The sequence below is a fragment of the Haliotis rubra genome, unplaced genomic scaffold (genome assembly GCF_003918875.1).
Source record: "Haliotis rubra isolate DU_JTF1 unplaced genomic scaffold, ASM391887v1 Scf1179, whole genome shotgun sequence".
Lineage (NCBI taxonomy): Eukaryota > Metazoa > Mollusca > Gastropoda > Lepetellida > Haliotidae > Haliotis > Haliotis rubra.
In genome coordinates, this window is record NW_025765091.1 from 228,943 (window position 1) to 255,036 (window position 26,094).

The window sequence follows — 26,094 nt, forward strand, 5'->3', positions numbered from 1 at the left end:
GCACAACAAGTGCATCGTGAGGCATGAACATGCCAGTGGCTTCCACAAACGTTAACTAGGACTATTGTCCTGTGCTTGTGAAAGCTGGACGCCGAGACTTGGTTTGGTCATCTCGTTGAATGCCAACCACTCTCTCGTGAGACAGATGTTTAATACCAGCGGTGCGGTACCTTCAGTTCTGCTGACTGGAGTTCAGTTGAGATAATAACGAACATTTCAATCGAGAGAGTATTTATTGCCTTAGAATGGTCACCCATTATGTCGCCTAAAGAACAGCAAAACAAGTATAACTATTTGCGACATCACCATAACAAAGCAAGCAATACAGGCTACGTGCAAGACTAACCATTCCCGAGACGGAGTGTTACTGGGCTGAAGATCCATGATAGGGGAAGGCACCTCCGCCAGGAAACTATCAGCCGATCTCTTTCTCCTTCTGTTGCAAGAATTTCCGTCACAGACACTATCACACAGAGTGAAATTACATTCAAACTTAAGACTACTGTCCTTGCGAATTTTAAATGTCTTGAAGTAGGGGCTGAATGCTTGTAATCCCTTGGTGGTAAATCCTTGGTTTTTAGCAAAAATGATCCCATCCCCGCATCCAGCTCGCAACACCGAGTATCTGTGTCCGTCAGCCGAGACGGCATCGCACGCCACCGGCCGTAAGCCCTGCTCCGACGACGCGCCACTTGCTGTCGCCAACAGCTGTACCTTCCTGGCCAGAGGTATCGGGCCGGCAATCGACTGTCCAAGGACGTTCACTACATCCAGTGTGATGCTTGAAGTAGCTTTTTGACCCTGGTGAGAGCGGCGGCGGCGGCGGCGGCGGCGGCGGCGGCGCGGCGGCGGCGGCGGCGGCGCGCGGCGGCGGCGGCGGCGGCGGCGGCGGCGGCGGCGGCGGCGGCGGCGGCGGCGGCGGCGGCGGCGGCGGCGGCGGCGGCGGCGGCGGCGGCGGCGGCGGCGGCGCGGCGGCGGCGGCGGCGCGGCGGCGCGGCGGCGGCGGCGCGGCGGCGGCGGCGGCGGCGGCGGCGGCGGCGGCGGCGGCGGCGGCGGCGGCGGCGGCGGCGGCGGCGGCGGCGGCGGCGGCGGCGGCGGCGGCGGCGGCGGCGGCGGCGGCGGCGGCGGCGGCGGCGGCGGCGCGTTGTGGTGGTGGTTGGGTTGTGGCTGTGGTGGTGGTGGGCTGTGGTGTGGGTGGTCGTGGTTGGCGTTGTGGTGGTGGTGGCTGGCGTTGTGGTGGTCGTGGTTGGCGTTGTGGTGGTCGTGGCTGGCGCTGTGGTGGTGGTCGTGGCTGGCTGTGGTGGTGGTCGTGGTTGGCGGGTGGTGGTCGTGGTTGGCGCTGTGGTGGTCGTGGTGGGCGTTGTGGTGGTCGTGGTTGGCGCTGGTGGTGGTCGTGTGGTGGTTGTGGTGGGCGTGGTGGTGGTGGTGGGTGGCTGGCGCTGTGGTGGTCGTGGTGGGCGTTGTGGTGGTCGTGGTTGGCGCTGTGGTGGTCGTGGCTGGCGTTGTGGTGGTCGTGGCTGGCGCTGTGGTGGTCGTGGTTGGCGTTGTTGGTGGTCGTGGCTCGCGTTGTGGCGGTCGTGGTCTGGCGCTGTGGTGGTCGTGGTTGGCGTTGTGGTGGTCGTGGTTGGCGTTGTGGTGGTCGTGGTTGGCGTTGTGGTGGTGGTCGTGGTTGGCGTTGTGGTGGTGGTCGTCGTGGTTGGCGTTGTGGTGGTCGTGGTTGGCGTTGTGGTGGTCGTGGTTGGCGTTGTGGTGGTCGTGGTTGGCGTTGTGGTGGTCGTGGTTGGCGTTGTGGTGGTCGTGGTTGGCGTTGTGGTGGTCGTGGTTGGCGTTGTGGTGGTCGTGGTTGGCGCTGTGTGGTGGTCGTGGTTGGCGTCTGTGGTGGTCGTGGTTGGCGTTGTGGTGGTCGTGGCTGGCGCTGTGGTGGTCGTGGTTGGCTGGCGCTGTGGTGGTCGTGGTTGGCGTTGTGGTGGTCGTGGTTGGCGTTGTGGTGGTCGTGGTTGGCGTTGTGGTGGTCGTGGTTGGCGTTGTGGTGGTCGTGGTTGGCGTTGTGGTGGTCGTGGTGGTGGCGTTGTGGTGGTCGTGGTTGGCGTTGTGGTGGTCGTGGTTGGCGTTGTGGTGGTCGTGGCTGGCGTTGTGGTGGTCGTGGTTGGCGTTGTGGTAGGTGGTCGTGGCTGGCGTTGTGGTGGTCGTGGCTGGCGTTGTGGTGGTGGTCGTGGTGGCGTTGCTGGTGGTGGTCGCTGGCGTTGTGGTGGTCGTGGTTGGCGTTGTGGGTGGTCGTGGTTGGCGTTGTGGTGGTCGTGGTTGGCGTTGTGGTGGTCGTGGTTGGCGTTGTGGTGGTCGTGGCTGGCGTTGTGGTGGTCGTGGCTGGCGTTGTGGTGGTCGGCTGGCGCTGTGGTGGTCGTGGCTGGCGTTGTGGTGGTCGTGGTTGGCGTTGTGGTGGTCGTGGTTGGCGCTGTGGTGGTCGTGGTTGGCGTTGTGGTGGTCGTGGTTGGCGTTGTGGTGGTCGTGGTTGGCGTTGTGGTGGTCGTGGTTGGCGTTGTGGTGGTCGTGGTTGGCGTTGTGGTGGTCGTGGTTGGCGTTGTGGTGGTCGTGGTTGGCGTTGTGGTGGTCGTGGTTGTGGTGGTGGTTGGCGCTGTGGTGGTCGGTTGGCGTTGGTGGCTGTGGTCGTGGCTGGTGGTCGTTGGCGTTGTGGTGGTCGTGGTTGGCGCTGTGGTGGTCGTTGTAGTGGTCGTTGGCGTTGTGGTGGTCGTGGTTGGCGTTGTTGTGGTCGTTGTTGGCGTTGTTGTGGTCGTTGTTGGCGTTGTTGTGGTCGTTGTTGGCGTTGTTGTGGTCGTGGTAGGCGTTGTTGTGGTCGTGGTAGGCGTTGTGGTGGTCGTGGTTGGCGTCGTGGTTGGCGTTGTGGTGGTCGTGGTTGGCGTTGTGGTGGTCGTGGTTGGCGTTGTGGTGGTCGTGGTTGGCGTTGTGGTGGTCGTGGTTGGCGTTGTGGTGGTTGGCGTTGTGGTGGTCGTGGTTGGCGTTGTGGTGGTCGGCGGCGTAACCAAACATACAATATCGGCCCCAGTTGCTCGCCCATCACTCCACAGCATTGAGACTGTTAAATTATACTTTAGCAAACTGCTTCCACTTATGTTGTATGGGCCATCCAATACGCAAGGATTAACTTCAAGTTTTAGGAGAGCATGACTGTAAGGGAAGTATGCTGTCAGAAGATAGAAGTTTTCACTTGTACTATTGAGTAATACCATGGGTACCGTCGAGTTAGCACAGATAATCTGACTATATGTTACAGAGGTGGTTTGGAACACGGACTTTTCATTATACACCACGGCCCCATAGGCTTCACAATATACTGTTTGATTATGCGTCGTCTGTCGTTTGTCTGGAACTTTGGCCTGAAAGAGTGAAAACGCAAGTTAACAACTGACCCTCGCTGTTTGCTGCATGGGTAACATACAGACGAGTTTGTTCAATTTAAAACAAGGCAATAGTCCACAGTCGCCCTCCCCACACTCAAATTCCACACATCTTCACACTCCAGCCCCAACACTAATCTCTCAATTCATGCCCGACTCCTCTCAGAATTCCACTAATGGCGTATTCAGTGGACTGTTAGGACAAAAGGACCATCAATGAGTTCACGGCATTGTATTGTGGACAGTTGTGGAAATATTGCCGATATAAACAATCGTTCACGTTATATAGCTCTTGGCCATTGCATACCTCACTCAGAACTGCTCATTTGATGAACACCCGTGTTCAGTTATGGTTCCCCGTTATAGCACCACCTTGAGCCAACTAGAACATTACAAACCGACCACACAACTTGTCCCTAGATAATCGTATCAGCAATTGCCACCGCAGTCCCACTAACTACAAACAATGTTCATTCATTACTTCAGTTGACAAGGATGTTAAACAACTGAGTCAGCATCACGCCACCCTCCATATCTATGTAGGAGTAATCATCCAGTACATCCATCACACAACCTACCCCGTAGATAGTCTTGTAGATGTCGGTGGGACTAGTTCCACTTGCATCCTGCAAAGAAAAAGATTATGTACACAGTTCTACCTTTTATCGATTGTCATATTTTCACAAAGTGAAACATTACAGATATCATATGTTCGGAATATCTTAAGAATAGGGTACAACATAATAAATACTACTCAAACTTTGCTAAGGATAATAGTTTCTTAATGACAGTAAACATCTAACTGACAAAGACAAATACCCATAGACAAAAACATGAAAAGAAATGTTTCATTGAAAGGAAACTGTTGCCATGAAGAGTGATGAAGAGTGAGTGAGAGTTTAGTTTTACGCCGCACTCGGCAATATTCCAGCTATATGGCGGCGGTCTGTAAATAATCGAGTCTGGACCAGACAATCCAGTGATCAACAGCATGGATTACTGAAGGTACATTCTAACTCGGACCTTCCCGGGTTGTTTTGATGAAGAGGCCAAACTAACGCGTAATGGACACTAAGGTGAGAGTCATATACAAGATTGGTGATCACGACAGCAACCAACAAATCTCAAAATCACGGAACAAGTCATTGGCCATGACAACTGTCAATAGCGGTTATGGGATCCATGAGATGCGATTACAGTCTGGCACCATCGTCTCGTGCTTCCAATAAGGGTTTGGGTGGACGCCAAGGGAATATAGTGCCACTCATGGCAATTCCGAGTTCTTGGTGAGAACCTGGATAAACAGGACGACATGGGATGGAAACCTGATGTGCTCTATCGGGTTGAGGTCCGGTGAACAAGCTGGCCACTCCATACGCAGGATTGCATCTTGCTCAAAGTAAGCATCAACCACCATGGCAGGATGGGGTCGTGCATTATCATCCACGAGGATGAAGTCAGGACCACCTGCACCAGCAAACGGTCTCTCGTACACATCCAGGATCTCATCCCTGTAACGCACGCTTGTCATAGTGCCTCACTTTCATATGGAGATCAGTACTCCCAACCCTGCTTATACTTCCCCGAACCATTAATGAGCCAGCTCCCCATCTGTCATGCTCGGCTACGTTATACACGATATCACTCTCCTGCCCTCCGCCACACCCGTGAAGTCCACACAGTACTGTACTCGTCTGTGAAGTGTACGGATGCCCAATCATTGACTGTCCAATCATCTCTCGCCCACTCCAAACGTGTTTGCCCGTGACGCCGGGTAAGAGGATGCGAATGCATGATCTCCTTGACCGAAGACCAGCCTCTCGAATACGATTACGGATTGTCTGATCGGAAACGTTCACTTCAGTGGCATTCCGCTGTTAATTTCGTAGCGTTGTTGCCGTCACAAAGTGATGACGTCATGCTGAAATCAGGAGCTACTAGTCATCACGCTGGCTGGAGGAATGTGCTCGACCACCCGCATGTAGCTGGTTTGCTAAACCATGAGTTTGATACCGATTCCAAGCTCAGCATACCACGCTTTGACACACACCAAGGACGTTGACAACGTAACGTCGTGGTGTCCCTACGCATCTGGCTAATTCTTCTGTCAGACGTCGTTGCCGTTAAGGGGGCATTTCTGCTTCCAGTAGCAATAAGCACATGCAAGGCTGCAGCGTGCAGCGTTGCAATGACAAAAAAAAAGAGAATGGAGGATACTCTGGTTACCATGCATCACGTGCATATGGTGTCCGTCCCAGCATGCTTGTGGTGGTCTTCACTGGGGTTTCCCATTGCGTACCGGGTTTTAATCCAAGTTGACTTCATATTATAATTTTATGTTGACTTGAAAATGTGATCCTTATCAAATTTTGAGTAGTATATAGGACTTTTGATCGCCAGCAACTAAAGGGGACTAAGGTGCCTCTGTAGCATGTGGACAACTGGATTAAGATCCCTCTTACACCGAGAGTAACAGAAAGTTAACAAAACATACACCGGGCAAAACACAGTTAACACTTTTAAAACAAAACCGCTGGTACAGGTTTGAACCCAAGCAGTAAACATTCGCCAAAACGCAACATGGTTCCTATAACAACGCAGCTTTCACAAAGCCTTTTCGCATTTTTCAAATCGTGAAGAACGTAATTGTGGGACATTGGTCCAAATGGACCAAACAACCACCACGGATATGCCAATACGTACGCAAGCGCAACGAGACGGGGCGATCGGTATGGCCATTATGGGGGCACCTTCAACTGCAGCCTGGCCACCATCATCAAATTGATAAACCGCTACCAGCAAACAGGCCAGACCCAAGACCGCCCAAGATCGGGAAGACCAAGAGTCACGACACAGGCTGAACACCGCTACATCCGGCAGATCCACCTCCGGAACAGATTCGTGACGGCGACAGCACTCGGACACGCCATCAGCAGATGAACAGGCCTTCAACGACTTGGTATGGCTGGTACACGAGCCTACCGCCCCTTCCGTGGAATGGCCTTGGCACGTCTACACCGTCAACGAAGACTGCAATGGGCACGAACTGTACGTCGGTGGCAGCGACGTGTCTGGGAGAGTGCTATTTACAGATGGCAGTCGGTTCAGTCTGTTCAGAAACGATGGCGGAGTTCGCGTGTTTCGATTCAGAATTGGGCTTCACACAGTGTGCCCATGTGGGGAATCGAACCCGGGTTTTTCGGCGTGACGAACGACGTGAATGAGCAGATGTGTTAGCGTGCATGATGCCAAGGGTGGTCACACAAGCTATTGATGACGAGTCATGAGTGGCGCTGGGCTTTACTACTGTTTTACCACCACAAGGCCGTACAGTACTTCAGGGTGGAGCTGCACAATACAGACAATGTGCAAAGTCGAACGACAACGGATTGACATAAAATTCTGACTCGATTATTGAAGATCTCCTAGTTGCCCTATCGCCGGGGATTGAAAACTGGGAAAGCTAAAATAGGATTCTGGAGTGAATACGATGATGTACAATCCTGGACCAATAGCTGTAATTCATTTGACGTAGACTTTGTTTATGCCAGTGTACAAGTTAAAGCTCTCTGGAGGAATGCTTGTGAATTTACACCTCACTTTCACGGCAACAGGCTGTATACCCTTGCGTTGGCTGTTGTCGAACGCATCCATGTTCAAGGGACCTGGCTGGCTGATCTTTTTTGGGCTCTGTCAATAAACCCAACTTTCAAAACTATATCAGCTCACAACGAGCGTATAACGTTGACACACATGGTCATATTCCTTACCCTGCTGATATTCCCATTGCTGCTGCTGGTATTCCCATTGCTGCTGCTGGTATTCCCATTGCTGCTGCTGATATTCCCATTGCTGCTGCTGATATTCCCATTGCTGCTGGTGGTATTCAAGTCGAGAGAGGAGGAGGAGGAGTAGTGAACTGTAATCAGAAGGTCAATGTTTCAGCCAAACGTACAGTTTCAGAAAGATGTAGTGTATACAGGAAAGAAATTTTAACAAAAATATCTTTCTTACAGTCAGCCAAATCTCTAAGATCGCAATGTCTAACTCACGATTTCTCTAACATACGAGCTATACGAGAAAACTTAAAATATACCTGGTAGATTCTAGAAAGGAAGGTACATTTATACCCTCAGGACTGAAACCTCAAACTGACAACAAACGTTTGTCGACCTAATGATTGGTTGGTTGTTTAACGCCGAACTCAGCAATATTCCACTATTCCAGGTGGTCTAAATAATCGAGTCTGAACCAGACAGCCCGGTGATCAATGGCATGAGCATCGATCGACGCAATTGGGATACGATGACATGTGCCAACCAAGTCAGCAAGTCTGACCACCCGATCCCGTTAGTCGCCTCTTACGGTAAGCATCAACTGGTTGCCCATTCTAACCCGGATCTTCACGGGTCTTACACTTTAATGAAGCAGAACGGCGTCTGAACTCGGACCGCACAGATGAGGGTGTGGTCAAGGACCCGATATAGTGTGTGACGAGACTTGGAAAACGGTACTGTGGAATATACAAGGTCTAGAGACAAAATTAGACAGTTGGATATATAAGACATTAGGTTTTCCATATAATCTCCTTTTTGAAACATTTTCAAAATACTGTTCCCTTCTCCAGATATACAGCGTTGCACAAGACGTGACAAACATGGAAATGCAATCAAACGCTGCTGGTACAATTGTCACGTGGATGCTATGTCAGTTTGTGACAGTACTAAAGTAGTGATGATCTGTAGCTGCAAATACAGCCACCTGAACAAATACAGTAGAAAGTGAATTTTAGTAGACACATGTGGTACCTGTTTTAGTAGACACATGTGGTAGCTGTTTTAGTAGACACATGTGGTACCTGTTTTAGTAGACACATGTGGTACCTGTTTTAGTAGACACATGTGGTAGCTGTTTTAGTAGACACATGTGGTAGCTGTTTTAGTAGACACATGTGGTACCTGTCGTTTTAGTAGACACATGTGGTACCTGTTTTAGTAGACACATGTGGTAGTTCTGTTTTAGTAGACACTACGTGGCAGCCAAGCCTTTAGTAGACACATGTGGTAGCTGTTTTAGTAGACACATGTGGTAGCTGTTTTAGTAGACACATGTGCTGTGCACACAGTGGTAGCTGTTTTAGTAGACACATGTGGTACCTGTTTTAGTATGTGGCTGTTTTAGTAGACACATGTGGTACCTGTTTTAGTAGACACATGTGGTACCTGTTTTAGTAGACACATGTGGTACCTGTTTTAGTAGACACATGTGGTACCTGTTTTAGTAGACACATGTGGTACCTGTTTTAGAAGACACATGTGGTACCTGTTTTAGACACATGTGGTACCTGTTTAAGAAATTTGGGAAGAGGATATAACAAATTTTAAATCGACGAACCCAACTTGTCGAGTTACAGTTCAGTGAGTGAGCGAGCATGGTTTTACACCGCTGTTAGCAATATTCCAGCAACATCACGGCGGGGCACCAGAAGTGGGCTTCATACATTGTACTCATGACGAGCGAACGTTTCAACCAATAGGCTACCCCCACCGCCCCAGTTACAGTACAAAGGACTTTAATGCATGTACTGGTGATGGGTCGTATACAGACATAATTTATAATGATGATTTGACATATCTGCCTGTTGATGCTGATCTAGATCATGTGACTGATCGTTACCTCGCGCCATACCTATCACGGGGCACTGTTATAAACTGCAATCCTTTGTTGAACGTTTGTCAGGGCACGTGGAGACGCCATATCTACACCCGGCCAAGCCTCCATGCCCTCCTCACGACGTCTTCCCCACCCCATCCCACTTGCCCTCACGACACTATACCTACACCCATCCCACCCCACTCCACATGCCCTTACGACGTCTTCCCCACCCCACCCCACCCCACATGCCCTCACGACGCTATACCTACACCCACCCCAACCCACTTGCCCCTCACGACGTCTTCCCCACCCCACCCCACCCCACATGCCCTCAAGACGGTATACCCACACCTACCCCAGCCTCCATTCCCTAACCACGGCATCAACCCTATCAGACACGTTGTTTTGCCACGTATAATCAAAAGAATGCTTGGCCTTACCACAGAGATACTTGTATTACTGCTGGTAGTGTTCCCGCTCGGAAGTGGAGTAATTGATCTGAAAAGAGAAAGTTAATATTTTATCATCCAAAACTGTTCCACGGGAGATATTGCTTGTGTGAGATCAAACGATATCTCCTAGGAGATATCGCTTTGACAGTAGATTTTGTATAATGCCCTGACAATGCTATGACTTGATAACGTCATTAATGCTATGACATCGCTTCACTGCAAGCCTAATGGCAGTACTGTGTTCAGAGATGTACATTTTTCATTGAAAACTAATGAAGAGTGATTTTGGATGATAGAATCTCACCCTCGTGTCTTCTGATATCAAATATATCAACACTCGTTGATAAAAGTTAAAATATAAAGTTAAGATATTTGTAACTTTATCAACTCGTGTTGATATAATTGATATCAGAAGACACTTGGGTGAGATTCTCTATTTATCCAAAATACCTTTAATTTAGTTGTTGAATATAACAGACACAAGACACGAGGTTTTGTGTGCGCATGTGTGCAACCACATATAAGAGGGCAAGTGTTGGCGTGAATGGGTGTAGATATACCATTCTTTAAAATAAATAAAAACAAACAGCAATACAATATATGAGTGCTTCGGGGATATTAAGTAGCATTAGAATCAAACAGTAAGAGTTATCGTTCATGCGCCAATATGAAATCCTTCCAGAGGGGCACAAGTTGCTATTCGGCTTGTCCCGGAAAAATATTGAGTTGGTCACGAATGATTAAAAGTGGTGACGTCGGTCTTACTCCAGTCAATAATGAACTATCAAACTTTAGGGAAGACTGTTTGCCAGGCATAGCGATTGACACGAAGGGAGGTAACTGGTATCGGGACGAATGTGAGCCTGTCCGAAGTGCAGCTGGGTAATTGTGATAACATGTCGACTCACGGACATTACAAACGCTGTCCACCCGGACTGTCGGAAATTGAAATTTTATAAATTCGATGTTTTGCGTATTACGTAAGGAGTTAATTAGGCGTTAACACTATGGCGTTCGACGCTCCGGGCATTAAGGAACACAAAATACATTATACAGTACATTCTTTATTGTGGCCACTTTGTTACAATATACAGTGTACAAATCATAGTCATCCCAAGTGAGCAAGGTAGCCAGTCTGATCAGCATAGCTCATTATGGTAATCTCTTGTTTCTGAAGCTGGTCCTTGAGATGCTGAAGCCTTCTGCCAAGATTGCGGTAGCAGCGCTTCCTTGCTGGTGCACGTCTGTGGCCACACACTTGAGCACTGCGGGCCTCCACAAAGGACTGCTCTCCTCAACACACGAACATGCTCATAGATGTTGGGATGACATTTCCCACTGATATTATTCAAAAGATGATGCCAACCTTCTAGATTATTGTTCGTGCGACGGCCATCATCCAGGAACTGGGTCCACAGCTCCTTCCACTGAGTTGGTCCATCCACCCATGTCTCTCTTGATGTAGTCCATAAATCTGGTGATAGCAGCGCCTTGAGGAGCATTGGCAATAGCCTTGACCCAAACATCCCTCATCTTGATCAACAGGCACCAAAGCTAGTGAAACGGCACATCGTACAAGTCGTCGCAAGTCATCACAAACCTATGTAATCAGTCACTAGGCCAGGTTTCTGGATACATCTCCAAACACACAGAAGTGACCGTAACATCCACGTAGTTGTGGCGTAGGAAACACTGTCGACACACGGCGTTGTAGGCGGCCATCTCAAAATCCATCTGAATGATGTCTGGAGATAAGTTGAAGCTACGTTGTTGACCAGCCTTCAAGTCTTGGAGCGGTGAATGAGGGTAGACTTGAATATTCTTGACGTGAAGCAGGAAGACACGCGAGGCATGGTTGTGAAGATAGTTTCCGAAACTGGATATGACGTCATCTCTAGTCTGAAGGATAGCCTTACAAGTTTTCTCCACACAGCGCCAGTATGTGACGTCATTCTTTTCCTTGTTCTTCTTGTACTTGTAACCTCCATCATGTAAACTTTCTGTGACCGTAAACGTTCTCTGTGAAGGTAACCTGAACTTGCGCATTTGCCATATTATTCCATTGCATAAGCTTTATAATCTTTACTGTTTACCTAGCTTATATAGTTACATATGTATCCGTGAGACGGAAATGCGCCAAATATTGATACAAATCTATGTTAGGAATTTCTCATATCGGTACAGCCCAGCAAAGGCAGGAGTTAGATGCTGGACATCAAATGTCAAGAACTTTATAGTTATGTACAGTTTCAGCAAGAAATTGTTTTATGTCAGGGTGTATACAGGGGTGTTTTGAATGATAATGCAAATTCGGGGGTTTTAAGCGTTAGAATTAATGTTTCCTTCAAATCTAAAAACACGTAAATGTTACATCTAGGAATGATGCGAGTAGGCCCCGGTCTTCCAACCTATGTAATGGTATTATTGTGTTGTCCCTCACTTGGAAACCCAAGTATCAATTTGGTTTGGAATGCCCGTTTTACAGTCATTTGAGTCGTTTCCTTTCAAACAAAGTTGGTCCAGCTGTTTACGGATTACAGTATCCTTGTTATTACTGGCCTTAGAAAGTTTGTATTTTCATCATCTAGAACATTGGCGTGACTGTACCTGTGTACTGTACGTAATGCAGCTGTGACATGTATAAAGTGACTGTGGCCCCTTCACAGAAGAAAATTCCCTATCAGAGTGAGTGAGTTTAGTTTTACGCCGCACTCAGCAATATTCCAGCTATATGGCGGCTGTCTGTAAATAATCGAGCCTGACCAGACAATCCAGTGATCAACAGCAGGAGCACCGATCTGCGCAATTGGGAACCGAAGACATGTGTCAACCAAGCCAGCGAACCTGGCCACCCGATCCCGTTAGTTGCCTCTTACCACAAGCATGGGTTACTGAAGGTTCATTCTAACCCGGACCTTCACGGGTTTCCCTATTAGAAACATGACAAGATCTTTCGGGTGTTCTTGCATCCTTAAAAGAAACTGTTACATCTGACAAAACCTGGTCCATTTTAAGCAGGAGACAATCGGCTAAATATTTCAAACAAGATTATTTGACAGTTTACTAAATGACTAAAGCGGCGAGGTGGCGTCTGGGTACTTAAAACTAAACTTCAGAGGACTCGCCACTCAGCTGACTGTTACCCCTCCAAGCCATCAACAATATCGATCCGTTTCACCACGCAACTAGTTCCCCGCTTTGAACATGGCACATCCAGAAAACAATTAAGTTACTTTGCCCCACCTCGCGACATGCTGCACATGCCCAATGCAATCCCCACCGAAACCCACCCCACCCTATTAGCTTTCCGGACGCCTTCCCACATCTCCCCCCACCCCCCACCCACGTTTTCTCCCCGCCACCACCGCACCACCCCATGTCTTCTCCCCGCCACAAACCGCACCACCCCATGTCTTCTAGACACATGTGGTAGCGCCACAAACCGTAGACCACCACATGTGGTACCTGTTTTAGTAGACACACATGTGTGGTACCACGTGTTTTAGTAGACACATGTGGTAGCTGTGGTAGACACGTATGGTAGCTGTTTTAGTAGACACATGTGGTAGCTGTTTTAGTAGACACAGGTGGTAGCTGTTTTAGTAGACACATGTGGTAGCTGTTTTAGTAGACACATGTGGTAGCTGTTTTAGTAGACACATGTGGTAGCTGTTTTAGTAGACACATGTGTAGCCTGTAGACACATGTGGTAGCTTTTAGTAGACACATGTGGTAGCTGCCTTTAGCAGCTGTTTTGTTTTAGTAGACACATGTGGTAGCTGTTTTAGTAGACACAGTAGACACATGTGTGGTACCTGTTTTAGTAGACACATGTGGTACCTGTTTTAGTAGACACATGTGGTACCTGTTTTAGTAGACACATGTGGTACCTGTTTTAGTAGACACATGTGGTACCTGTTTTAGTAGACACATGTGGTACCTGTTTTAGTAGACACATGTGGTACCTGTTTTAGTAGACACATGTGGTACCTGTTTTAGTAGACACATGTGGTACCTGTTTTATGTAGACACATGTGGTACCTGTTTTTAGAAATTTGGGAAGAGGATATAACAAATTTTAAATCGACGAACCCAACTTGTCGAGTTACAGTTCAGTGAGTGAGCGAGTATGGTTTTACACCGCTGTTAGCAATATTCCAGCAACATCACGGCGGGGGACACCAGAAGTGGGCTTCATACATTGTACTCATGACGAGCGAACGTTTCAACCAATAGGCTACCCCCACCGCCCCAGTTACAGTACAAAGGACTTTAATGCATGTACTGGTGGTGGGTCGTATACAGACATAATTTATAATGATGATTTGACATATCTGCCTGTTGATGCTGATCTAGATCATGTGACTGATCGTTACCTCGCGCCATACCTATCACGGGGCACTGTTATAAACTGCAATCCTTTGTTGAACGTTTGTCAGGGCACGTGGAGACGCCATACCTACACCCGGCCAAGCCTTCATGCCCTCACGACGTCTTCTCCACCCCATCCCACTTGCCCTAACGCAATACCTAATCCTACACCCATCCCACCCCACCCCACATGCCCTTACGACGTCTTCCCCACCCCACCCCACCCACATGCCCTTACGACGTCTTCCCCACCCCACCCCACATGCCCTCACGACGTCTTTCACCCCCACCCCACCCCACCCCACCCCACATGCCCTCACGACGCTATACCTACACCCACCCCAACCCACTTGCCCTCACGACGTCTTCCCCACCCCACATGCCCTCAAGACGGTATACCTACACCTACCCCAGCCTCCATTCCCTAACCACGCCATCAACCCTATCAGACACGTTGTTTTGCCACGTATAATCAAAAGAATGCTTGGCCTTACCACAGAGATACTTGTATTACTGCTGGTAGTGTTCCCGCTCGGAAGTGGAGTACTGATCTGAAAAGAGAAAGTTAATATTTTATCATCCAAAACTGTTCCACGGGAGATATTGCTTGTGTGAGATCAAACGATATCTCCTAGGAGATATCGCTTTGACAGTAGATTTTGTATAATGCCCTGACAATGCTATGACTTGATAACGTCACAATGCTATGACATCGCTTCACTGCAAGCCTAATGGCAGTACTGTGTTCAGAGATGTACATTTTTCATTGAAAACTAATGAAGAGTGATTTTGGATGATAGAATCTCACCCTCGTGTCTTCTGATATCAAATATATCAACACTCGTTGATAAAAGTTAAAATATAAAGTTAAGATATTTGTAACTTTATCAACTCGTGTTGATATAATTGATATCAGAAGACACTTGGGTGAGATTCTCTATTTATCCAAAATACCTTTAATTTAGTTGTTGAATATAACAGACACAAGACACGAGGTTTTGTGTGCGCATGTGTGCAACCACATATAAGAGGGCAAGTGTTGGCGTGAATGGGTGTAGATATACCATTCTTTAAAATAAATAAAAACAAACAGCAATACAATATATGAGTGCTTCGGGGATATTAAGTAGCATTAGAATCAAACAGTAAGAGTTATCGTTCATGCGCCAATATGAAAATTAATCCTTCCAGAGGGGCACAAGTCGCTATTCGGCTTGTCCCGGAAAAATATTGAGTTGGTCACGAATGATTAAAAGTGGTGACGTCGGTCTTATTCCAGTCAATAATGAACTATCAAACTTTAGGGAAGACTGTTTGCCAGGCATAGCGATTGGCACGAAGGGAGGTAACTGGTATCGGGACGAATGTGAGCCTGTCCGAAGTGCAGCTGGGTAATTGTGATAACATGTCGAGTCACGGACATTACAAACGCTGTCCACCCGGACTGTCGAAAATTGAAATATCATAATTTTGATGTTTCGGGTATTACGTAAGGAGTTAATTAGGCGTTAACACTATGGCGTTCGACGCTCCGGGCATTAAGGAACACAAAATACATTATACAGTACATTCTTTATTGTGGCCACTTTGTTACAATATACAGTGTACAAATCATAGTCATCCCAAGTGAGCAAGGTAGCCAGTCTGATCAGCATAGTACATTATGGTAATCTCTTGTCTCTGAACCTGGTCCTTGAGACGCTGAAGCCTTCTGTCAAGATTGCGGTAGCAGCGCTTCCTTGCTGGTGCACGTCTGTGGCCACACACTTGAGCACTGCGGGCCTCCACAAAGGACTGCTCTCCTGAACACACGAACATGCTCATAGATGTTGGGATGACATTTCCCACTGATATTATTCAAACGATGATGCCAAACTACTAGATTATTGTTCGTGCGACGGCCATCTTCCTGGAACTGGGTCCACACCTCCTTCCACTGAGTTGGTCAATCCACCCATGTCTCTGTGATGTAGTCCATAAATCTGGTGATAGCAGCGCCTTGAGGAGCATTGGCAATAGCCTTGACCCAAACATCCTCATCTTGATCAACAGGCACCAAAGCTAGTGAAACGGCACATCGTACAAGTCGTCGCAAGTCATCACACTATGTAATCAGTCACTAGGCCAGGTTTCTGGATACATCTCCAAACACACAGAAGTGACCGTAACATCCACGTAGTTGTGGCGTAGGAAACACTGTAGACACGGCGTTGTAGGCGGCCATCTCAAAATCCATCTGAATGATGTCTGGAGATAAGTTGAAGCTACGTTGTTGATTGTCTGTCTTGGAGCGGTGAATGAGGGTAGACTTGAATTGGTTGACGTGAAGCAGGAAGACATGTGAGGCATGGTTGTGAAGATAGTTTCCGAAACTGGATATGACGTCATCTCTAGTCTGAAGGATAGCCTTACAAGTTTTCTCCACACAGCGCCAGTATGTGACGTCATTCTTTTCCTTGTTCCTCTTGTACTTGTAACCTCCATCATGTAAACTTCTGTGACCGTAAACGTTCTCTGTGAAGGTAACCTGAACTTGCGCATTTGCCATATTGGCATCCTTTATGTTACTTACCTAGCTTATATAGTTACATATGTATCCGTGAGACGGAAATGTGCCAAATCTGATACAAATCTAGTTAACTTTTCTCATATCGGTACAGCCCAGCAAAGGCAGGAGTTAGATGCTGGACATCAAATGTCAAGAACTTTATAGTTATGTACAGTTTCAGCAAGAAATTGTTTTATGTCAGGGTGTATACAGGGGTGTTTTGAATGATAATGCAAATTCGGGGGTTTTAAGCGTTAGAATTAATGTTTCCTTCAAATCTAAAAACACGTAAATGTTACATCTAGGAATGATGCGAGTAGACCCCGGTCTTCCAACCTATGTAATGGTATTATTGTGTTGTCCCTCACTTGGAAACCCAAGTATCAATTTGGTTTGGAATGCCCGTTTTACAGTCATTTGAGTCGTTTCCTTTCAAACAAAGTTAGTCCAGCTGTTTACGGATTACAGTATCCTTGTTATTACTGGCCTTAGAAAGTTTGTATTTTCATCATCTAGAACATTGGCGTGACTGTACCTGTGTACTGTACGTAATGCAGCTGTGACATGTATAAAGTGATTGTGGCCCCTTCACAGAAGAAAATTCCCTATCAGAGTGAGTGAGTTTAGTTTTACGCCGCACTCAGCAATATTCCAGCTATATGGCGGCTGTCTGTAAATAATCGAGCCTGACCAGACAATCCAGTGATCAACAGCAGGAGCACCGATCTGCGCAATTGGGAACCGAAGACATGTGTCAACCAAGCCAGCGAACCTGGCCACCCGATCCCGTTAGTCGCCTCTTACGACAAGCATGGGTTACTGAAGGTTCATTCTAACCCGGACCTTCACGGGTTTCCCTATTAGAAACATGACAAGGTCTTTCGGGTGTTCTTGCATCCTTAAAAGAAACTGTTACATCTGACAAAACCTGGTCCATTTTAAGCAGGAGACAATCGGCTAAATATTTCAAACAAGATTATTTGACAGTTTACTAAATGACTAAAGCGGCGAGGTGGCGTCTGGGTACTTAAAACTAAACTTCAGAGGACTCGCCACTCAGCTGACTGTTACCCCTCCAAGCCATCAACAATATCGATCCGTTTCACCACGCAACTAGTTCCCCGCTTTGAACATGGCACATCCAGCAAACAATTAAGTTACTTTGCCCCACCTCGCGACATGCTGCACATGCCCAATGCAATCCCCACCGAAACCCACCCCACCCTATTAGCTTTCCGGACGCCTTCCCCACATCACCCCACCCCACACCACGTTTTCTCCCCGCCACAAACTGCATCATCCCATATATTCTCCCCGCCACAAACTGCACCATCCCATGTATTCTCCCCGCCACAAACTGCACCATCCCATGTATTCTTCCCGCCACAAACTGCACCATCCCATATATTCTTCCCGCCGCAAACTGCACCATCCCATGTATTCTCCCCGCCGCAAACTGCATCATCCCATATATTCTTCCCGCCACAAACTTTATCATCCCATGTATTCTTCCCACCACAAACTGCATCATCCCATATATTCTTCCCGCCACAAACTGCACCATCCCATGTATTCTCCACGCCACAAACTGCATCCCATGTATTCTTCCCGCCACAAACTGCACCATCCCATATATTCTCCCGCCACAAACTGCACCATCCCATGTATTCTTCCTGCCACAAACTGCACCATCCCATGTATTCTCCCCTGCCACAAACTGCACCATCCCATGTATTCTTCCTGCCACAAACTGCACCATCCCATGTATTCTTACCCGCCACAAACTGCACCATCCCATGTATTCTTCCCTGCCACAAACTGCACCATCCCATGTATTCTTCCCGCCACAAACTGCACCATCCCATGTATTCTCCCCGCCACAAACTGCATCATCCCATGTATTCTTCCCGCCACAAACTGCACCATCCCATGTATTCTTCCCGCCACAAACTGCACCATCCCATGTATTCTCCACGCCACAAACTGCACCATCCCATGTATTCTTCCCCGCCACAAACTGCACCATCCCATGTATTCTCCACGCCACAAACAGCACCTCCCCTGCGCACCATCCCCCCATGTAATCTCCCGCCACAAACTGCACCACCATGTCTTTCTCCTGTCACAAACGGCACCACCCACATGTCTCCTCCCCACCACATGCATCTAATTCTTCCCTGCCACAAACTGCACCCATCCCATGTATTCTTACCCGCCACAAACTGCACCATCCCATGTATTCTTCCTGCCACAAACTGCACCATCCCATGTATTCTCCCCCGCCACAAACTGCACCATCCCATGTATTCTCCCCGCCACAAACTGCACCATCCCATGTATTCTTCCCGCCACAAACTGCACCATCCCATGTATTCTCCACGCCACAAACTGCACCATCCCATGTATTCTTCCCGCCACAAACTGCACCATCCCATGTATTCTCCACGCCACAAACAGCACCGCCCCCAAACCGCACCGCCCCCATGTAATCTCCCCGCCACAAGCTGCACCACCATGTCTTCTCCCTGTCACAAACGGCACCACCCACACGTCTCCTCCCCACCCACATGTCTTCTCTCCCGCCACAAACCGCACTCAACCATATATTCTCCCTTCTCCACGTCTCCTCCCCACCAACATGTCTTCTCCCGCCACAAACCGCACCAACCCCATATCTTCTCCCCACCCATATGTCTACTCCCTGCCACAAACTGCACTATGTGTTCATATCTCCTCTGCACCACCACATGTCTTCTCCCTGCCACAAACCGCACCAACCCCATATCTTCTCCCTGCCACAAACTGCAATTCAACCACATGTCTTCTCCCCACCACAAACTGCACTAACCCTATGTCTCTCCCCGCCACAAACCGCACTTCACACCTCCATGTCTTCTTCCCCACCACAAACCGCACTCCAACCACATGTCTCATTTCCCCTGCCACAAACCGCACCAACCACATGTCTTCTCCCCACCACAAACCTGACCAACCACATGTTCCCTCCCGCCACAAACTGCACCGTACAACCCATGTCTACCTCCCCTGCCACAAACTGCAACAACCCATGTCTCACTCCCCGCCACAAACCGCACCCACCACATGTCTCCTCCCCTGCCACAAACCGCACCACCCCATGTCTCTTCCCTGCCACAAACTGCAACAACCACATGTCTACTTCCCTGCCACAAACTGCAACCACCCCATGTCTATTTCCTGCCACAAACTGCAACAACCCTATGTCATTCCCCCCTGCCACAAACTGCACAACCCCATGTCTATTTCCCGCCACAAACCGCAACAACCACATGTCCATACTTCCTGCCACAAACTGCACCACCCCATGTCCATGTCTACAAACTGCCACCAACCCTACTACAAACCCATTCATTCCTTCCACAAAACTGCAACAACCATATGTCTCATTTCCTGCCACAAACTGCAACAACCCCATGTCTACTTCCCTGCCACAAACTGCAACAACCCCATGCTCTACTTCCTGCCACAAACTGCACCAACTCCAACCACATGTCTACTTTCCCTGCCACAAACTGCAACAACCATATGTCTACTTCCTGCCACAAACTGCAACAACCCCATGTCTTCTATTTCCTGCCACAAACTGCAACAACCCCATGTCTACTTCCCGCCACAAACTGCAACAACCCCATGTCTACTTCCCTGCCACAAACTGCACCAACCACCATACATGTCACTTCCTGCCACAAACTGCATGTCTGCTTCCCGCCACAAACTGCAACAACCACGTAATACTTCCCGCCACAACCCACCATGTCTACTTCCCTGCCACAAACCGCACCAACCCCATGTCTACTTCCTGCCACAAACTGCCACCAAACCTGCACCAAACCACATGTCTCCTCGGGCCACAAACCGCACCAACCACATGTCTTCTCCCCGCCACAAACCGCACCAACCACATGTATTCCCCGTTTTGCACTATTGTTTGCAGCATATCCACGGTCTAACCTTGCCATATGCTGAATAATACATTAAGGGTACCCTCCGTTCTAATTGTACTTATCTGCACTATTATTTTTTTGTTATTGTACCTACACTATGTAATACTATACGCATCTACACTGTAGTGACCTTGAAACTGAAAGTTACTAACATTTATACACTATATATACATTTATATTTACACACACACATACACATATATACATATATATATATACATATACACGTACATAGAGAAATTTCCACTGTACTTTCAGATTTTTCAGCAGAAGAGTATTTCTAGATGTTACACCCTTTCACTGACGTCAGTAAACTATTCTGGAGAGGCCAATAATAGCCGCATTCGCAACACAAAGGTCGCCATTCTGAGGAATAATTGGCGGGTGAAATATACTCAGGAAATTTTAAAATCGTCAGCTTTCCCCTACATGTCTGCACTGCAAGTATTGCTGGATTCATGTTTTCCGTCATTATAAAAAGAAACTAAAGACAAAACAGAAAATATAGGCGTATATATATATATATATATATATTCTGGAAGCTGCTGTGTCTGTGTTACATTATGGTCTTAAAACTTCGTAAACCATGACAACCACCACCACCCACCGCATGTGACTTGTCTATACACGACACCTGGATGTCAACTTACAGCTGATTTCTAGTATATTGCGTGTTGTGTTGTGTGGGGCGGGAAGGGGTGGGGGTTCAACTGGGATTTTGCTTGAAGACTTGATTTTGTTCAACTGCAGCAAAACCAGATTAAAATAAAAAGTAATCTTGCGCCAGATCTGGGTAAGATATTTTCTTACAGTCTGAAGTGTAAAGCTTCTTTATAATGTGAATTTTTCAAGCACTATTTCCAGACCTGCGACGTCATACAGTAAGTGATTATGACTTACGACATCGGAAACCACGACAGACAATCAGGAAGTGAGTGATGTGGGTGCTCTGATACCAGTCCCAAATGTGTGCCCCAGTCATGTTAGAATGATATAGTTTACCACTTGTATCGCATGTTCCACTCACCGCGAGGACCTGGACTATCAACGCAATGTCCACCAAGACAAAGCATGACAAACGAAGGTCTCCACATCGCGCTCCCATAGCTCACTCGAAAATCTTCAGTAACAATGAATGTGCACGTGTTTTTCACATTTATACCAGCTGCCATTTTTTCACGTGCATGTACGTGTGGTTGCGTTTATTCGCTATGATTTTCAATTTAGGCGAAAACGCTCCAGGTTTGCTTTGATTGTTTGTATTTTAACGCCGCATTCATCAATATTCCAGCTATTCCACGCCGTCTGTCAACGATCGAATCACGACAATTCATTGATCAACATCATGAGCATCGATCTACGCAAATGGGATACAATGACATACATCAACCAAGTCGACGAGCCTGACCACACGATCCCATTAGTCGCATCTTACGACAACCAGGAGCTACCATTGAGGACCAATAATTTCTAATGGGGATCTTCACGGATCCCGCTCCAGGTTTTCTCTCGACAAGAACGAGTCAGTGACTACTATGTCATGTCATCTTGAGGAAAAGTTGACTACTTTACTTAATCCCACGAGCACGCGTATGGTGCCGTAAAACCAAGAAACTTAATGTGAGAGAACGGGGATTCCAACCCACGATCACATGTTTTGGGGGCGTGTATCATTACGAACTACAGCAACAAGACCGCCCGTGACACAAAGAGATTATGACGGATAAGAACGGTGACAGCTAAAACAACAAATATCCAGGCAGTCACATGGTAGGTGTAAACAGGTCACGCTGACACACAACAACTCATGAGGTGGGTGTAAAGAGGTCACGCTGATATACAATAAGCCACGTGGTGGGTGTAATGAGGTCTCGCTGACACACAATACGTCACGTGGTGGGTGTAATAAGGTCACACTGACACACAATAAGCCACGTGGTGGGTGTAATGAGGTCTCGCTGACACACAATAAGTCACGTGGTGGGTGTAAAAGAGATCACGCTGACTGACACAATAAGTCATGTGGTGGGTGTAAAGAGGTCACGCTGATATACAATTAGTCACGTGGTGGCTTTAATGACGTCACGCTGACACACAATAAGCCACGTGGTGGGTGAAAAGAGGTCTCCTGACACACAATAAGCTACGTGGTGGGTGTAAAGAGGTCAAATTAAACTGACACACATTAAGATACGTGATGGGTGTAATGAGGTCTCGCTGACACGCTGACACACAATAAGCCACGTGGTGGGTGTAAGAGGTCTCGCTCTGACACACAATAAGCCACGTGTGGTGGGTGTAAAGAGGTCTCGCTCACACACATTAAGATACGTGATTGGTGTAAAGAGGTCTCGCTGACACACAATAAGCCACGTGGTGGGTGTAATGAGGTCACGCTGACACACAATAAGCCACGTGGTGGGTGTAATGAGGTCTCGCTGACACACAATACGCCACGTGGTGGGTGTAAAGAGGTCTCGCTGACACACAATACGCCACGTGGTGGGTGTAAAGACGTCTCGCTGACACACAATATGTCACGTGGTGGGTGTAAAGAAGTCAAGTTGACACACAATAAGTCATGTGGTGGGTGTAAAGAGGTCACGCTAACACACAATGTCACCTGTTGTGTGTAAAGAGGTCAAACTTAAACACTATAACTAACGTGGTGGGTGTAAAGAGATCACACTGAGACACAACATGCCACGTGTCGGGTGTAAGGAGGTCTCACTGATACAAAATAAGCCACGTGGTGTGTGTAAAGAGATTATACTGACACACAATAAACCACGTGGTGGGTGTAAGGAGGTCTCACTGATACAAAATAAGCCACGTGGTGGATGTAAAGATCATACTGACGCACAATAAACCACGTGGTGGGTGTAAAGAGATCATACTGACACACAATAAACCACGTGGTGGGTGTAAAGAGTTCACACTCACACAATAAACCACGTGGTGGGTGTAAAGAGGTCACGCTGACACAATAAGCCACGTGGTGGGTGTAAAGAGGTCACGCTGACACACAATAAGCCACGTGGTGGGTGTAAAGAGGTCACGCTGACACACAATAAGCCACGTGGTGGGTGTAAAGAGGTCACGCTGACACACAATAAGCCACGTGGTGGGTGTAAAGAGGTCACGCTGACACACAATAAAGCCACGTGGTGGGTGTAAAGAGGTCACGCTGACACACAATAAACCACGTGGTGGGTGTAAAGAGGTCACGCTGACACACAATCGTGGTGGGTGTAAAGACGCTCACACACAATAAACCACGTGGTGGGTGTAAAGAGGTCACGCTCACACACAATAAACCACGTGGTGGGTGTAAAGAGGTCACGCCACTGGTGGGTGTAAAGACACACAATAAACCACGTGGTGGGTGTAAAGAGGTCACGCACACAACACACAATAAAGCCACGTGGTGGGTGTAAAGAGGTCACGCTCACACACAACACACCACGTGGTGGGTGTAATAAACCACGTGGTGGGTGTAAAGAGGTCACACTCACACACAATAAACCACGTGGTGGGTGTAAAGAGGTCACGCTCACACACAATAAACCACGTGGTGGGTGTAAAGAGGTCACGCTGACACACAATAAGCCACGTGGTGGGTGTAAAGAGGTCACGCTGACACACAATAAGCCACGTGGTGGGTGTAAAGAGGTCTCACTCACACACAATAAACCACGTGGTGGGTGTAAAGAGGTCACACTGACACACAATACGTCACGTGGTGGGTGTAAAGAGGTCACACTGACACACAATACGTCACGTGGTGGGTGTAAAGAGGTCACACTGACACACAATACGTCACGTGGTGGGTGTAAAGAGGTCACACTGACACACAATACGTCACGTGGTGGGTGTAAAGAGGTCACACTGACACACAATACGTCACGTGGTGGGTGTAATGAGATGAGCATGTCACAAAGTCAGCCACGTCACAATGTCAGAGTGTTGGGGGACATTTCAGCTATAGAAGTTCTTACCGATGCCTTTACTTACTTTGATCTGTTCCATTATGTTCCAACGATTTTCAAAGTGAACAATTAACCTGGCTTTGACATATGCCATCGATTTTAGCAGGATACGTTTACTGTTTCTTAAACAAGTATTTGAAAGATGTTCATAAGCAGATGTTCATGACATTTAGTCAAACTGTACATTGTTTATGGTTATAAGTGTTTTTTTCGCTTTTATTTACAACAATTATAGCTTTGTCGCTATTGTATTCAACCAGTATTTGATCACGTGAGCTATTCAACCGAACACAGACAGGGGCTTATCATTGATGAAGGTAATGTACTGCTGTTGTGTTACATACACATTTCCACAATGTTGTTTTAACCGAAAGACGAATCATTTGACAGTCCACCCGGCAGCAATTCAGGATAATCCCAGTTATCCGACATACACGGGAACTTTAATCGATTAGAGTCGACTGAAACGAGACGTAAGTACTTAGAACAAGTAACATAACCACACATTGGCAGATTGTAATAACCCAGCTACCAAGATGTCCTCTCAAGAGACGACGATGAACATTCTAGCCTCTGTTGACAAGTAACCACGGGCAACATATTCATATGAACGAGAGGTTGAACCACGATCATACACATTAACGTACATTACTATATTCACTAGTCTGGCCCTGGGTAATATCATATTGTATCTTTGTTCAACTGAATGCTGAGGGGCTCAATCACTGAAAGTAATCGTTTATAGGCCAATGGGCGCACACTGAGGAGACTTTGTGTCAGGTTGTCGGGGTCTGAAGTATACCAGTGGGTCACGTGCGTAATAAACTTCTACTGACGTCATCTTATGTATGGGGTCTATATAACGTAGCTTATTTTGTAGACACTTATCCGGAGCAATTCCACAAAAAGGTCCCCCTGTCCAAAGAACATTCTAAACTGACGTACAAAAGAAAGTACACACATGATGCTTTGGTAAAATGTTTTCCTAAAACAGCGTATTATTTAGAAAAGTGTTTTAATTGTGACTCATAAGTCATAAATAGTGTGTACGTGTTGCAATAACACCATAGATATCGTACCCAATTGGAACATTGCTAGCAAAATATTTACGTTTTTTAATAGTCTCAAAACAGTAGGTTTGTACTTTCTTTTGTACATCAGTATATATACAAATGTTTCTCTGTCGCAGAAATATTCTAAGGCAAGACTATTTGTCCCAGGAAAATTCTACAAAGCGTCCCTCTGTCCCAATAATACTCTACAAAAAGTCCATTTGTCTCAGGAGAATTGTACAGAAAGTCCATAGCGTCGCACGGTGGAAAAGGAAAAGAGCACCTGTGACATTGTCGAGAACCCTGACAGTTGTTTCCTATACAGAGTCACTTTGGCGAGTTCTCCCAGGTTATTACCCTCCCTCACTCACTCACTCACTCACTCACTCACTCACTCACTCACTCACTCTGGTTATTACCTGGTTACCAGAAATATGTAATGCGCCTTCAAATAAAGCTCCTATTGATCATAATACGTTACAGTGACGAGGATTTGTTCTGTGACCGTCCGGCACCACTGAGCAGTAGAACTATTTACTCCATCCGACTGATGCCTCCGGATTCTACGAGGCTAGCTTCAGTGTACAGCAGATATGCCAGCAGACACAGTAAAGATAATATGAATATAGGA

General features: G+C 47.4%; 1 protein-coding gene across 1 annotated transcript; it reads right to left on the reverse strand.

The window, feature by feature from the left end:
• Window positions 1–214: 214 nt before the first annotated feature.
• Window positions 215–21,562, reverse strand: LOC124258997 (mucin-5AC-like). Its single transcript, XM_046693061.1, has 8 exons — window positions 21,450–21,562; window positions 14,386–14,442; window positions 9,529–9,566; window positions 8,661–8,710; window positions 7,184–7,332; window positions 3,992–4,039; window positions 2,046–3,392; window positions 215–810 (listed from the first exon to the last, which is right to left on the reverse strand). The coding sequence occupies exons 1-8, from the start codon at window positions 21,525–21,527 to the stop codon at window positions 250–252; spliced, it is 2,328 nt and encodes a 775-aa protein (XP_046549017.1). The 5' UTR covers window positions 21,528–21,562; the 3' UTR covers window positions 215–249.
• Window positions 21,563–26,094: the final 4,532 nt, after the last annotated feature.